This window comes from Pituophis catenifer, unplaced genomic scaffold (genome assembly GCF_029215685.1).
Source record: "Pituophis catenifer annectens isolate HBS135680 unplaced genomic scaffold, rPitCat1.0.hap2 SCAF_7, whole genome shotgun sequence".
Lineage (NCBI taxonomy): Eukaryota > Metazoa > Chordata > Lepidosauria > Squamata > Colubridae > Pituophis > Pituophis catenifer.
In genome coordinates, this window is record NW_027256887.1 from 8,271,704 (window position 1) to 8,288,015 (window position 16,312).

At 44.5% G+C, this 16,312-nt stretch overlaps 1 protein-coding gene across 1 annotated transcript in view; it reads right to left on the reverse strand.

The window, feature by feature from the left end:
* Positions 1–16,312, reverse strand: part of VWF (von Willebrand factor) — a 197,208-nt gene that overhangs the window by 111,721 nt on the left and 69,175 nt on the right. The window contains exons 15-17 of the mRNA XM_070946842.1: positions 14,268–14,483; positions 4,117–4,357; positions 1,837–1,931 (exon numbers count right to left, since the gene is read on the reverse strand). Of these exons, the coding sequence (XP_070802943.1) occupies positions 1,837–1,931; positions 4,117–4,357; positions 14,268–14,483 (552 nt within the window). The remainder of the gene's footprint in view (positions 1–1,836; positions 1,932–4,116; positions 4,358–14,267; positions 14,484–16,312) is intronic.

A 16,312-nucleotide genomic window follows, 5' to 3' on the forward strand; every position in this document is an offset into this window, starting at 1 on the left:
GAAATCCTTACAAAGACATAGAAAGGTCCAACGATGTTACAGTAAGACGACTGCAGTGGCAAATACGCAATTGCACTGCTGATGGTAAAACTGATGGTAAAACTGCTAAACAATGTGGGTTGAAAAGATATTAAGCTATTAAAGGTAAAGAGAAAATCAGATACAAAAATAGAAATGTAACATAGAATTGGAAGGAGTCCCCAACAAAATACAGCACATTTTACCATGTTTCCCCAAAAATAAGACCCTGCCTTCTCTATATATATATTTTAATCCTGAAATAAGTGCTTGGCTGTATTGCCATGCACTCAAAAGCCTGATTGGGCTTATTATCAGGGGATGTCTTATTTTGGGGGAAACAGGGTAATAGGATTTTTGTTTCTTTTAATGACCCTGTAATTGCTTGCATCAGGGTGGAGTCAGGTAATTGAATGAAGCTGTATTTACTGGCCAGATGCCCTTCCTGACACCTAGGCGCAGTTCACAGCAGATATTTTCTCTTTGCATCTAGAGAGAGAAATATCTATTTCTCCATCCATTCATTTATTAGATTTTTATTTTCTTTGTGTGTGTATGTGTGTCTACACACACACACACACACACACACACACATATATTGGCAGGGATAAGCACCCCTAACCCCAGGCCTGGGAACAACATCTGTGGGACATTTGAAATAAAGAAAGCTAAGAATCCACACATGTTTTATGCTTCTAATAAATCCATTATCACGAGGGGCTTTTTCCTGTTTTCACATATTGAGCATTGGATATTATTTTCTGTAGAGATAAGGGTGCAGCTAGACAAACTAGCATGGTCATATATAAACTTCAGGGAAACTACACTATTTTTTTAATAAAAAGATGATTTTTTTTCCTTAGTAACTTTTGATGCACTACTATAAAGATGAGTGGAAGAATATACTGTAAGTTTCTGATTTTTAAAAAATTTTTAAACTTCAAGCTTTCAAGGCAATGGTCTCCTTTTCAAAGTTCATCTAAGGACATTTTTTTGTTTAAGTCATCATGAACAAAAGAAAGAAACCATTATTTCCATACATGAAAGAAAAGTAAAATCAACTCAGCAGAAGCAATTCTTGAAAAACAAAAAGATAAAAAGTTATAAGAGGAGGAGGAGGAGGAGGAGGAGGAAGAGGAAGAGGAAGAAGGAGAAGAAGAAGAGGAGGAGGAGGAGGAGGAGGAGGAGGAGGAGGAGGAGGAGGAGGAGGAGGAGAGGAGGAGGAGAGGAGGAGGAGGAAGAGGAAGGACGAGGAGCAGAAGAAGAAGAAGAAGGAGAAGGAGAAGGAGAAGGAGAAGGAGAAGGAGAAGGAGAAGGAGAAGGAGAAGGAGAAGGAGAGAAAAGAAAAAGAAAAAATTAATAAGAGAAAATTTAAAGTAGAGAAAAGGCTAAAAGGAAGCCATAGCAAAAATTCCAACCAATTATTATTTATTTATTTATTATTATTTTATTCAATTTGTATACTGCCCTTCTACTAGTGGACTCAGGGAAGTGCACAGCCAGAACTAATTAAAAACATTTCAATAAGTAGACAAATAGTAGTGTTCTTTTAAATAAAAATTCAAGGATTAGTGGTAATAAACAGTATTTTTTAAAAAAACAAACAAACAAACTCTAACTCCTTCAACTTAAATGTTCATATAGACTGAAGTTTAATTTTACTGAAGTCCTGGATCCAGTTTTTTTGAAATCAAAAGTAATTCACAGCAAAGCTTCTCCAAAAGCCACGCTCCTCCCTCCGTGTAAAATAAGAAGCCAATAACAGAAAGGAAGACAGAAAAGCAAAAAGAGATGCACATGTTCAAAAAGCAGACTTACCTCTGGCAGAACGATGATTTTGGAAGAGAACATCTGGGAGGAAACTTCCTGGAAGTCTTTGGGAGCTGCAATGCATGATGCCATTTTCACAATAGCTGGAAAGAGAAAGAAGCAGAAGGCTTTAAAAACTAATGGCCGTGTCTTCCTTAACCACCGTGGCCTTTCCTGGTGGACCTCTGGGGTCAGTGACCTTCAGCCCTCAAAAGCTGCCAGTTCTTTAGAGGCCAAAACATATTTTTTTGCAGAAATGCTGGGAAAATGCTGGCATTGTACAACAGGACCATGTCCTACCTGTCAGTGACTACTTCAGCTTCAACCGCAACAATACGCGAGCACACAATAGATACAAACTTAAGGTAAACTGCTCCAAACTCGATTGCAGAAAATACGACTTCAGCCACAGAGTGGTCAACGCCTGGAATGCACTACTTGACCTCGTTGTTACATCCTCAAACCCTCACAGCTTCAACCTCAAACTGTCTACCGTGGACCTCACCCCATTCCTAAGAGGTGCGTACAGGGGGCCATGCATAAGTGCACCAGCGTGCCTACCGTCCCTGTCCTACTGTCCCCATTTATTTTTACTCCTTTCATGTGCTCATGTCCATGTTTATACTTATACCTGTTATTTTTATTTTATTTATTTATTTATGTTTATTTTATTTTAGTTTATTTTAGTTTAGTTCAGTGGTGAACTTTTTTTATTTTTTTTAATTTATTTATGTTTATTTTAGTTTATTTTATTTTAGTGTATTTTAGTTTAGTTCAGTGGTGAAATGTAAAATTTGTCGCTACCGGTTCTGTGGGCGTGGCTTGGTGGGGGGGTGGTAATGTGACTGGGTGGGCGTAACCAATTTTTTTTTTTTTTTTTACTTTTAAAATCATTTTTTCTACAACCTCTTCGGTCGAAGAGGTTGTTAAAAAATGCTTTTAAAAGCCTCTGACGATCAGGCAACTCAGCTGGGATCGTCAGAGGCTTTTAAAAGCATTTTTTTCCCCTACAACCTCTTCAGCCGAAGAGGTTGTAGAAAAAAATGCTTTTAAAAGCCTCTGATGATCCCAGCTGAGCCACGCAATCATCAGAGGCTTTTTTTTTTTACTTGTAAAGGCATTTTTTCGGCCGAAGAGGTTGTAGAAAAAATGCTTTTAAAAGCCTCTGATGATCCCAGCTGAGCCACACAATCATCAGAGGCTTTTTTTTTTTACTTTTAAAAGCATTTTTTCGGCTGAAGAGGTTGTAGAAAAAATGCTTTTAAAATTAAAAAAAACACCCTCTGATGATCGCGCGGCTCAGCTGGGCATGGGGCACAGGGATTTTTGCTACTGGTTCTCCGAACCACCCGCAGCCATCACTACTGGATCGGGCAATCCAGTTCGAACCGGGAGCATTTCACCCCTGGTTTAGTTTATTGTTGTCATTGCACATGGTACAACAAAATTAAATGCTGTCTTCAGTGTACATTATAACTATAAAAATAAAAAACACAAACATACATCCTTTACATTTTATATCATTGAAATTGAAAAGCCGATATTGCACTATACCATAGAATTCAGTATGGTTATTGCCCTGGGATAGAAGCTGTTTTTCAGCCTATTTGTCCTTGTTTTTAATTATTATTAAAAATTATTACCCAGATGGTAATAGTTAAAAAAAAGGGGGGGGTGCCCAGGATGAGATGGATCTTTAAGAATGTTTTGAGGAGAGGAGAGGAGAGAGGAGGGGAGGGGAGGAGAGGACAGGAGTGAATGGAATGGAATGGAATGGAATGGAATGGAATGGAATGGAATGGAATGGAATGGAATGGAATGGAAGTAGAGTAGAGGTAGAGCTAAGGTGGAGTAGAGTAGAGTAGAGTAGAGTAGAGTAGAGTAGAGTAGAGTAGAGTAGAGTAGAGTAGAGTAGAGTAGAACAGAACAGAACAGAACAGAACAGAACAGAACAGAACAGAACAGAATAGAATAGAATAGAATAGAATAGAATAGTTGGAAGGGACCTTGGAGGTCTTCTAGTCCAACCCCCTGCATAGGCAGGAAACCCTATACTATTTCAGACAATAGGTAGACCCCCTCTTCTCTGTGACAGCCCCTCAAATATTGGAAGACTGCTATCTTGTCACTCCTAGTCCTTCTCTTTGCTAGACTAGACATACCCAGTTCCTGCAACCATTCATCATAAATTTTGATCAGTATATAACCAAAATTGGGTGAAAGGGGACTAAGATTCGACACTTCTCCATGTGAATCCATGTGAGATGAAACCCAGGTTCCAACACTTACCACATGGTGTGGTGATCGGAGAAAACATCATCTGGCTGGAAGATCTCACCATCGTAGTAGCAAGAGCACTGGGATCTGGGCACGCAATCACCCTGCTGATCGAGGTACATCCCAAAGGGGCAAAAACAACCTTCGGTACAAAATTCACTGCAATCTGTGTCTGGATGGGCGAGAGACCGGCAGGTCTGATTGCACGGACTTCCACACTGTTGGTAAAGTTGGCCTTCTGGACAACTCATGGCTGTAAAACATTTTTTTTAAAAATGGGGTCAGAAAATGCTCTGTCTTACACATTGGCAAAAAGAATCAGAATACAAAATATACAAGCTGAGTAGACACGACCTTGTAGACGACCCTCACTCTGTCAAGGACCTCGGAGTACTCATATCTAATGATCTAAGTGCCAAAGCCCACTGTAACAACTTTGCCAAAAAGGCAATTAAGAGTTGTAAACCTAATCTTGCGTAGTGTTCTGTCCCCGTCCCACACGCACACACACCAACAGACGTTCAAGAGTTAAAGACCAAACCAGCCGGCAAAATCCTTTTCCTTATGATAACGGAACTTGGCAACAACCTAGTGGCTGCCTGCCAAGAGTTTATTACTTACGAAGAGGAGAGATAATGTCTCCCCACTTCTGATACATCAAAGGAAAGCAGCTCAATAATTACAGAGTCAATCAAGTCCAGATATAATCCAGCAAAGTCTATAGCAAAAGTCCGGCAATGCAGAATGGCGTGGAAGCTTTCAGCTTTGTTCGTCACAAGGTTTGACTGGCCACCACGCTCCCTTTTATACCTTGTGGGGTGTGGTCCAGTGACTCAGCCTAATCTCGGGCACGCCTTTTCTTCTGTTGCACACGCTTATCTCTGTGACGCTGGTATGGATCCAGCCAAGACTCATTTCTCTTGTCCACCTGTGGCTGCATGGACGTGCTTGGCCCCGGCCCTATCTCTTGCCCTTCGGCGGACACCGAAGGCATTGCCAAAGAGGAGGGTCCTGGAGAGGGAGGCCTTGCCAACTCCTCTCCTTCACTCTCGGAGTCCTCTTTTGCTGATGATACAGGCTCAGGTAATGGAGCCACAACACGTAGCTTCTTCTCCGGTAATATTACATTACTAACCAGAGAATACAAAACATTTGCTAGACCAATTCTCAAATACAGCTCATCTGTCTGGAACCCACACTGCATATCGGACATCAATACAATTGAACGTGTCCAGAGATATTTCACAAGAGGAGTCCTCCACTCCTCTGCTCGCAACAAAATACCTTATGCTATCAGACTTGAAATTTTGGGCTTAGATAGCATAGAACTTCGCCTCCTTTCATCCGATCTAAGCGTAGTAGATAAAATTATTTGCTATAATGTCCGACCTGTCAATGACTACTTCAGCTTTAACCACAACAATACACAAGCACACAATAGATATAAACTCAAGGTAAACTGCTCCAAATTCGATTGCAGAAAATACGACTTCAGCAACAGAGTGGTCAATGCCTGGAATGCACTACCTGACTCTGTGGTTTCTTCCCCAAACCCCCCAAATTTTAACTTAAGACTGTCTACTGTTGACCTCACCCCATTCCTAAGAGGTCTGTAAGGGGCGTGCATAAGCGCACCAGCGTGCCTACTGTCCCTGTCCTAATGTTTCCTCTATTTGTATACATTTTATGTATTTAAATCATGTTTATACTTATATGGGAGAGCCTTCTCTGTGGGGGCACCTACTATCTGGAACGAGCTCCCCCCCGGATCTGCGCACCTTCCGCCGCGCTCTTAAGACCTTTTTATTCCATCAGGCGGGCCTGGCCTAATCTTTTCCCTCTTTTTAATTATGCAAATTTTAATCGGTTTTTGAAAATGATTGGGGTTTTAACCTGTTTGGGCCAAATTGTTTAATTCGATTTTACTTTGTTTTTAAATCTTGTATCTATGTATTTTTACTGTTTGGCTGTTCACTGCCCTGAGTCCTTCGGGAGTAGGGCGGTATATAAATTAAATAAATAAAATAAATAAATAAATAAAATAAAATATGTATTATCTAATATGTGCTTGAATGAATGAATGAATGAATGAATGAATGAATGAATGAATGAATGTTTGGAGTTACTACTCAATCAATTCATATCTAAACCTCCTCTGGAGAATGTTTATGGAGATTCTCAGTCATTCACGTCATGGTTATCCCAAAGGTGCTTTTTTCAAGAGGCAACTGGACTTCCTGGGATTTTTTTTTCTAGAGTCCAGTTGCCTCTTGAAAAAGCATATTTGGGACTCCTCTGGAGAACCTATTCTGTGATTCCTGGAACATATGAATACCTTTTTGAAACGATGAATTATTAATCTTCAAATGCTGGGAAGAATGAAGTATCTTGGTAAAAGAGGCATTGCTTTAAGGAGAGGGATTCACATTATGACCACAATTGCGGCCAAAAATTGCCATTGCTAAGTGACACAGTTGTTAAGTGGGATTTGCTCTCTTTCACGACCTTTCTTGCCACAGTTTATTTATTTATTTATTTATTTATTTATTTAGTTTATTATATTTGTATACCACCCTTCTCCCGAGGGACTCAGGGCGGTGAACAGCCATGGTAAAAACAATGTACAACAAAAATTAAAAGCGTATTAAAATAATTCAATCAATCGGACAAATTTAAAACATCCAACTAAGATCATTTTAAAACCCCTATCAAAACCCAATTTAAAAAAACCTTTATCCTGTCAGTCCAGCTTGCTGGAATAATAGGGTCTTCAGAGCGCGACGGAAGGCACGGAGGTCGGGGATCCTTCGTATGTCCGGGGGCAATTCATTCCATAGGGACGGGCCTCCCACAGAGAAGGCTCTCCCCCTGGGGGTTGCCAGCCTACACTGTTTGGCTGACGGCACCCTGAGGAGGCCCTCTCTGGGAGCGTATTGGTCGGTGGGAGGCAATCGGTGGCAGAATGCGGTCCTGTAGATAACCAGGTCCTAAGCCATGGAGCGCTTTAAAGGTGGTAACCAACACCTTGAAGCGCACCTGGAAGACCACCGGGAGCCAGTGCAGCTTGCGCAAGATGGATGCTACATGGATGCTACAAGTCACCCCCATTATTACTCACGCGGCTGCATTCTGGACCAGCTGGAGCCTCCGGGTGCCCCTCAAGGGGAGCCCCCTGTAGAGAGCATTACAATAGTCCAGCCGTAAATCACTGCAGTTGTTAAGCTTGTAACCCAGTTGTTAAATGAATCCAGCTTCCCCATTGATTTTGCTTGTTAGAGGTTTGCAAAATGGAATCACTTAACCCTGGGACACTGCAATCATCCTAAATTTGAGCCAGAAGAAATAAATATAACAAGGTTCTCCAGCAAAAAAATAAAATAAAATAAAAACGAGCCATGATTTGAATTTTGATCATGTGACCACAGGGATGCTGCAAAGGTCATAAGTGTGAAAAACGGTCATAAGTCACTTTTTTCAGTGCTGTTGTACCTTCAAATGGTCACTAAACGAATGGTTGTAAGTTGAGGACTACCTGTATTAGTCCATCACCCACTTTCTCTTTTTCTTCTGGGCTTCAGAATTGCTGGAACCTATCCAAGCGGAGATGATACTGGACTTCTGAGAATACATGGGAGGAACCAGTGATGGGATTCAGCCGGTTCGCACCAGTTCAGGCGAACCGGTTGTTAAATTACCTAACCCCTACTATCAAAATGGATCATGTGGAGCGGCCGGCATGAGGGAAGGAGAAAGTCACTTTCTTTCTTTCTTCTCCCTGCTCCTCCTCCTTCCCTCGTGCCGGCCGCTCCATTTCCCGTTTATCCATTGCAGTGCAGCACCCAGGATACACTTGATAGTGGGGAGGGGGGTAATTTAACAACCGGTTCACCCAGGGTCAGGTGGGCCATTTCGGGAGGCTCGTCCAGTGGTGGGTTCCAACTGGTGTTACTGCCGGTTCTCTTCACGCACACGCTTTGCACGCGATCGCCGTGCGCATGCTCGCTTAGCTCGCACGTGCACCAAACTTGCGCTCCGTGCAAGTGCGTTATGTTTCTGCCCAGCTGAGGTGCGGCGAGCCATTCTGCCATGCTTATCATCTGGGCTAAAAACCAAGAAATAAAGGTAGGAATAAAGGGGGGGTGGGTGGGAGGGCCCAGCTCCCAGTCACAGAGAACCGGTTCGGTGACGTCACATCGTCACCACTACCGTCTCGGCCGAACCGGGCCGAACCAGGAGCAACCCACCACTGGGCTCGTCCCTCATGTGCAGCGGAGCTGGAGGATAAGGATGGGCCATGCCTCCCACAACAGCCGATCTGACCCTGGGCGAACTGGTTGTTAAATTATTTGAATCCCACCACTGGGAGAAGCCCAACTCCTTGTTGTGCCAACATTGTCCTCACGGATACTAGGGGAGGCCTACTCCAGGGAGACCTTTAATCATGGATTTCAAGTTTCTGATTCTGATTGACTCCTGTCCCTTTTTCATGTCTGCAGGAAGGACACATAGCGCAACAGGTTCTTCCATTTTTCAGGGGTAACTTTGGATCTCAATCAATGAATGGACTTTTATTTCTGGCTTGTATATCTTGTGAGTGAAAAAGCAAAACATAAGCGATCCACTGATGGTCCTCTATCTCCAGATGCTAAATTCCTGCTACTATCCAGCCTCATTTTTCAATCTCAAGCAGGCAGAAAAATAGATTTCCTAAATCGTTTTTGGGCTACAATTCATGGCTTCTTTTTCCTCCGGCCCCTCATACCTTTTTCAGATTGTTCAAAACCAATTAAGCGCCCTGAACAACAACTTCCAGATCTGAGATATAAAACGCTAGCAGAACTTACTGTTAGCATCTCTACCATTTACAGTCCCATCAATTCAGTCTTAACTCTAGATGGCAGCAATTCCAACTTTATGCACTTTTCACAAAACAGCTGCCCCCAAACTCAACAGTGTCGAGATAGACGTTTTGATGAAAAGGGAGTTTACATCCATGGAGATTTCATATTTATATTTACTGGCTTTAAAAAATATACTTCCTAGCATCTACAGGGAGATAAAATTGAATTGCGAAAGAAAACTGAATATCTTCTAGCTCTGTTTACTTGTTTAAATTGTTCTATTCGGCCAGTGATGGCAAACCTTTTAGACACCGAGTGCCCAAACTGTGTGCGTGAGCCAGTGGTGGGTTGCCCCCGGATCAGACTGGTTCTATAGAACCGGTAGTAAAACTGGCAGGATGCTCTGCCCACTGACCCCGACGTCATCAGAACATTTCTGCGCATGAGCAGAAGAGCATGCGTGCGGCCCCGTCGCGAACTGGTAGTAAAGGTAAGTAGAACCCACCCCTGATGTGCGCATGCCCAAACTGAAAAGGTGTGTACCAGGGGTGGGTTCTACTTACCATTACTATCGGTTTGCATTGTGCCCGCTCTTCTGCGCATGCGCAGATCGCTTTTGATGACGTCCGGGTCAGTGGGCGGAGCCTCCCACCGGTTTTACTACCGGTTCTATAGAACCGGTCCGAGCCCGGGGCAACCCATCACTGGTGTGTGCGCACGTAAATGCACACATGTGCATGCATGGATGTGCACATGTGTGAACATGCACACACACATGTGCGGACATGCGCACATGCGCAGCAGAGACTCGAAGACCAGCTGGCTGGCAGGAGGTGGGGCATCCCAACACCAGCAGCGCGTCAAGAGGTAAGATCTTTTTCTTTCGTGAGCTTCTGTTTCATTGTTTGCAGGAAAACAGAAGCTCACGAAAGAAACGCCACGGAGATCTGACCTGGGGCGACGGCGCACGTGCCAGCAGAGAGAGCTCTGTGTGCCACCTTTGGCACGCGTGCCATAGGTTCACCATCACAGGTACAGGACCTCCTGCTTAAGCAGAGGTTTGGACTAGAAGACTTCCAAGGTCCCTTTCAACTCTGTTGTTCTGTTTCTGGGAGTTGGGCATCTGCTCAACAAAGCAACAACCCACTTCATCATTTGAGAATGCCTGTACTGGAGCCAGAGGCATTCCTGAAATGAGAGAGGATGCTTTCCGAATGCCAGCACCCCACTTTTCTTGGATAATTAAAATAATTGGTTTAAATGTTAGCATTCAGATGGGGGCGGGGAACATATGGAACACACAAGAGAAAGGACACCAGCTGGAAAACTCAATCCCGCATCACCTGATTCCAACAATCAAGCCTGTAAGAAAACCTTAGAGAGGTGGATGGTGAGCCACCCAGATCTGGTCACTGAAAGTGAGTGGGCAGCCACATAAATTCTCTTAAATAAATAAGTATATAACCATCTGGTTTTCATTCCATTGGCTACAGGAAGAAAATCTCACGTTTGATGAATTGGTCCATCAGTCCAAATTTTGCAACACACACAAACACACACACACACACACACACACACACACACATACACCAGTGGTGGAATTCAGCTGGTTCAGGCCGGTTCGGGCGAACTGGTTGTTAAATTGCTGGCTGGTCCCGCCCCTTCCTGCCCCACCCTTTCCAGGAGTCTCCATGCACCCCGTTAGGGCTCCCAGGTAACTGCAGGAAGGTCTACTAGACCCAAAACGGAGCACGAGAGGGTGCGGCGTGCCCCCCCCCCCCCCGTAGCCCATTTTTGCTCCAAGGATGCTGCAGGGAGGCCTACTAGGCCCAAAACGGGGCACGGGATGTGTGACATGGCCCCCCCGCAGCCCGTTTTTGCTCCAAGGATGCTGCAGGGAGGCCTACTAGGCCCAAAATGGGGCACGGGATGTGTGGCATGACCTCCCCGTAGCCCATTTTTGCTCCCAGGGGGGTGCAGGGTGACCTACTAGGCCCAAAACGGGGCACAGGGTGTGTGGCATGGCCCCTCCGCAGCCTGTTTTTGCTCCCAGGATGCTGCAGGGCGGCCTACTAGGCCCAAAACAGGGTGCGGGAGGTGCGGCATTCCCCATGGGGCCCGTTTTTGCTCCCAGGGAGGTGCAGGAAGCCGAGTGCTACTTGCCACACCCCCTGGCCATGCCCACTATGGCCATGCTCCCCCCCCCAACCGATCATTAGGGCAGAGAACCAATTATTAAATTATTTGAATCCCACCACTCTCTCTCTCACACACACACCAGTTCAAGTCTCCATCTACTCATTCATTGGAGAGGGTAGCATTCTCCCTACTCTGGTGGGAGACACTTGCAGTGTCAAAACGGTGCCATGTTTGTTTTGTTTTGTTTTTTTTGTTTTTATTGAATTTGTATACTGCCCTACTCCCGAAGGACTCAGGGCGGTGAACAGCCATAAAAATAAAACATATAAATACAAAATTTAAAATAGAGATAAAACAAATTAAATAAATTTGGCTGAACCATATTTAAAACCCCAATAATTTAAAACCGAATTTAAAATTCCCATTTAAAAACTTCAGCCATGAAGTTTTGGTGGATGTGATTGGGGGAAAGAGCATCTTGACTTGAGGGAGACCTGATGAGCTTCACCCACGGAGAGAAGCCGCATCACCAGAAGATTAATTATGAAGAATGATTGAATGATTGGCAATTGCCGTCCAAGCATCTTTGATCCCCTCCCTGTTTTTCTTCCCTTCTCCTACCGCTGAACGTCGCGTGGTGTCATTATGAAGTTCAGAATAATAATAATAATATAAAAGACATTCAATAAAAGCATAAATAATAGAAGAGAACAAAGAGCACATTACTGGTAGCAGCATCACACTTTTATCACACAGGCTTATAGATTTTGAAAGGAGTCCATTAAGGGAAAAAAAAACACCACCCTCTAAAGTTCAGTATAAAACGAGAAAGCTTTATTATGGTTTAATACCTCTCGGTAAAATATGAGCCTCTCAGGCCAGGAGCTTTAAATCATTCAGCCTAACTAATCCAGGCTATATTATATCAGGAAGGGACCGTTGGCACCCCAACTGTCACTCTCAGAGGTTCCCCAGAGCCCCTTCCTCACAGTTGGGCCTGGCGGCAGTGATGTGTCAACATGTTATGCTTTGCAGTTAGTATCAGGGGTGGTATTAACTTACTTTCCCTACCAGTTCGAAAATGTGAGGCCTAGGCTTCTGTGTACGTGCTTTGCTGGTGTGTGCGCCTTCCGTGCATACACCCAGCCTTAAATACGTGCCTAAATAGGATGGTATAGAATCGGGGCAGGCAGGCGGGTGGTGATTTCCACTACCGGTTCAGGCGAACCGGTCTGAACCAGCTGAATACCATCTTTGGATAAAATGTGGGTTAAAAGTTGCATGAAGCCATTGCTTTCAGGAACTGTAAGATTAAAACCGGGGGTGGGGGAGGGAAGCTTCATTGCTGGAGGTTTTCAGAAAGAAGACTAGACAACCATTTGTCAGAAATGATATGATGACTACTGCTGTGAGCAGGAAGTGAGATTAGAAGTTCTCCAAGGTCCCTTTACAGTTCTATGAATCTAGTCTAGTCTAGTCTATGAATCTTAATATCTAGAAAGGCTGTATTACTATTATTCTTCTCAACTTTCCGATTACCTTCCTCCTTATCTTCTTATGACTATAACTTTGTTGCTTGTATCTTACAATTTATATTGTTTTATTTAGTATCCTAGTATGATTTATGTTGATTGCTTTAGTATCCTGTGACTATCACTAAGTGTTGTTTGTATCTTATGATTGATGATAAATGTATTTTTATGATGACTGTGATCATGATTTATCACTTGTTGCTTGTATGTACACTGAGAGCCTATGCACCAGAGATAAATTCCCTGTGTGTCACACTTGGCCAATAAAAGTTCTGTTCTGTCGTGTCCTATTGTATCCCATCTTATTCCTGACTTCTCTTATCTTCCCTTCCCTTCCCTTCCCTTCCCTTCCCTTCCCTTCCATCTTCTCTTCTCTTCTCTTCTCTTCTCTTCTCTTCTCTTCTCTTCTCTTCTCTTCTCTTCTCTTCTCTTCTCTTCTCTTCTCTTCTCTTCCATCTTCCCTTCCCTTTAATTCCCTTCCATCTTCTCTTCCCTGTCTTCCTCTTTTTCTTCTCTTCTCTTCCCTCCTCCCTTCTCTTCTCTTCTCTCTCCTCTTTTTTCTCTTCTCTCCTTTCTATCCTCTCCTCGCTTCTCTTCTCTTCTCTTCTCTTCTCTTCTCTTCTCTTCTCTTCTCTTCTCTTCTCTTCTCTTCTCTCCTCTCCTCTCCTCTCCTCTCCTCTCCTCTCCTCTCCTCTCCTCTCCTCTGTTCTGTTCTGTTCTGTTCTGTTCTGTTCTGTTCTGTTCCGTTCCGTTCCGTTCCGTTCCGTTCCGTTCCATTCCATTCCATTCCATTCTATTCTATTCTATTCTATTCTATTCTATTCTATTCTATTCTATTCTATTCTATTGATTTTCACCCTGTTTGGCCCTGCCTGCTCCACAAAATCAGCTATCGTTGCTCCCAGGCTGCTGGGCCTTTGGTGATGTTGTGATCAAATTGTCCAGCAGGACTAGGTCCACATGTGAAGGTTCAGTTAAACTGATTTATTGCTGAAAAGCCTATGCACAGGCATCTTCTCAACTAATAGTTAGCACCTGCTGAGAGGTTAATGGAATTCAAGAGAGGTTGGACTTAGTTCGCTTGTGACTACATAGGGATTGTATGCTGATCCTTCTCTCTATATTTATTTATTTTATTTTATTAATCATATTTCTATGCCGCCCACTCTCCGAGGACTCTGGGCGGCTTACAACAATCGACAGTATACTAAATAGCATATTGCCCCAAACAATCTGGGCCCTCATTTTACCCACCTCGGAAGGATGGAAGGCTGAGTCAACCTTGAGCCGGTGAGATTTGATCTGCTGATCTGCTGAACTAGCAGTCAGCTGAAGTAGCTGCAGTACAGCACTCTAACCACTGCGCCACCTCAGCTATAGATAGAGAGAGAGGGGGGGAGAGGGAAAGAGGGAGGGAGGGAGGGAGGGAGGGAGGGAGGGAGGGAGGGAGAGAGAGAGAGAGAGAGAGAGAGAGAGAGAGAGAGAGAGAGAGAGAGGGAGAGAGAGAGCCTCCTTGATCCAAATCTTGTCTTCCATCTGAAGTGAATGAGAAACATTTCAGTGCTACACATTCACACAACTTCACCCTACATTAGTAATGCAGGCCGAGCCCTGACTTTATGAAGTGCAAGTTCAGGCAAGAGCCACCTACCACAAAATTCTGGCTTTCTCCAGTCGACGAGGACTCCTTTGCGGGCGCAAGCCATGGCGTAGGCCGAGACCGCCGTGCACAAGCAGTCTTTCCCATCCGAACAGGAGCAGACGTCATAGCGACAGTTCTTGAGGTAGGGAGAAGGGCTGACCTCATGGTGGCAAGGCTCAAACAGGGGTGACAGCAGAACCGAGCAGGAACTCTCGGCGTACCTGGCTGCAAGACAAGCAGGATCAACAGAGGAAGAAGGGCAAATCGTCACAATAGCATGCTGTTTGGGCACAGAAGGCTTACAGGTAGTCCTCAACTTATGACCAAAATTGAGCCCAACATTGATGTCGCTAAGTGAGAAGTGTGTTAAGTGAGTTTTACCCAATTTTTTTTGGGGGGGAGGGGGCACATATGTTAAGTGAATCGCCACAATTCTTAAATTAGTCCCACGGTTGTTAAGCGAATCTGGTTTCGGCCTTGCCTTTGCTTGTCGGAAGGTCGCAAAAGGGACACTGCAACCGACACAAGGTGACCCGGGGACACTGCCACCGTCATAAATGTGAATCAGCTGTCAAGCATCTGAATGCAAATCATGTGACCGTGGGGATGCTGCAACGGTCGTAAGTGTGAAAAATGGTCGCAAGTCGCTTATTTCAGCTCCGTTGTAACTTCAAACAGTCACTAAATGAACTGCTGTAAGTCGAGGGCTACCTGTACTTTATTTATTTATTTGTATTTTGAAACCGCTCGTCTCCCTCAGAATATTTCATGACTTTTTAATTTTCCATGAAATTTCAGGAGTATTTTTAAGAGAGTTTTAGCGACAGATCCAGTTTTTCCCGCTTGCAACAAAGGGCCTTTAAAGACAGACAAGAAACAATGGATGGAAACTAACTGAGGAGAGAAGCAACCTAGAACTAAGGAGAACGTTGCTAACAGTGAGGACAATGAACCATGGATCAACTTGCCTTCAGAAGTTGTGGAGGTTTTTAAGAAGCGATTGGACAACCATTTGTCTACAATAGTATAGGTCTCCTGCGAAAGCAAGGGGTTGCCCTAGATGACCTCCAAGATCCTTTCCAACTCTATTACTGTTATTGCCCGATCAAGCCAAGATGAGACTGTGACATCAGCTCATTAGTGCCACAACATCTCTGCATTATCGTAGGTCAGGAGAAGAGAACGCGCAAATGTGGCATGAAGGCAGGTACAGGGCCGCTTCACTCCTGCACTCTCCGGTGACCCTCCTCCCCCTCCTCCTCTTGTGACCCCCTGGCAGGTTGTGGCTTGGTCAGGAGCATGCACACATGCGGGGAGACCCTCCTTAAACGAACGGCCAGCCACCCTGCCCGCACCTTTCCTATTCTGCCCCAGCTACGGACCCCAAAGAACGCAGCACACACAAAAACTATGCAAAGCTTATTTTACTCAAATAACTCAGTCTTTTTCAACCAAAGGCTGTTAATAAACTTCCTTAACAGTCTACAAGCATTCCAAGATAAGGTAATCACAGTCTTCCTAGAGTTGGCAGAAAGCCCAGAAGCAATTTTGCAGAAAATCCAGATGCGAAGGAAACTGAACTAAAGTTGTTCCCTACAGCTTGCTGCAAATGACATTCCTCCTTAAATAGGCTAAGGCAGTGGCCAATTAGCCCCAAGTCTTACTCTTGAGGAAACCTCCTCTTGAGGAGCCACTCCTGCCTTTTGGCAGCTCTGCGCGCCCGTGCATCGAGAAGAGGCTCCTCCTCTTCGTCCTCTTCACTTAAAGGAGCTTCTGGAGGTTCTGAAGGCCCTGGCTGAATCCCCGCCTCTGATACCACATCTTCTCCAGCCTCCTTACTGTCCGACTCAAGTGCCAGCTGCACAGGCTTCTGGCGCAGCACCACACCAGCCTCCTCATTGTTGGAATCAGCTACAATCCGCACAGGCCACTGACGGGCCACAATATTTCCTGTGCTTTGGCGCTCGCTTGAGGAGGACCTCCCAATGCATGTGCATGCTCCCGGCTCAGCCACAGCCCATCAGGGGGTCACAAGAGGAGGAGGGTCGCCCGAA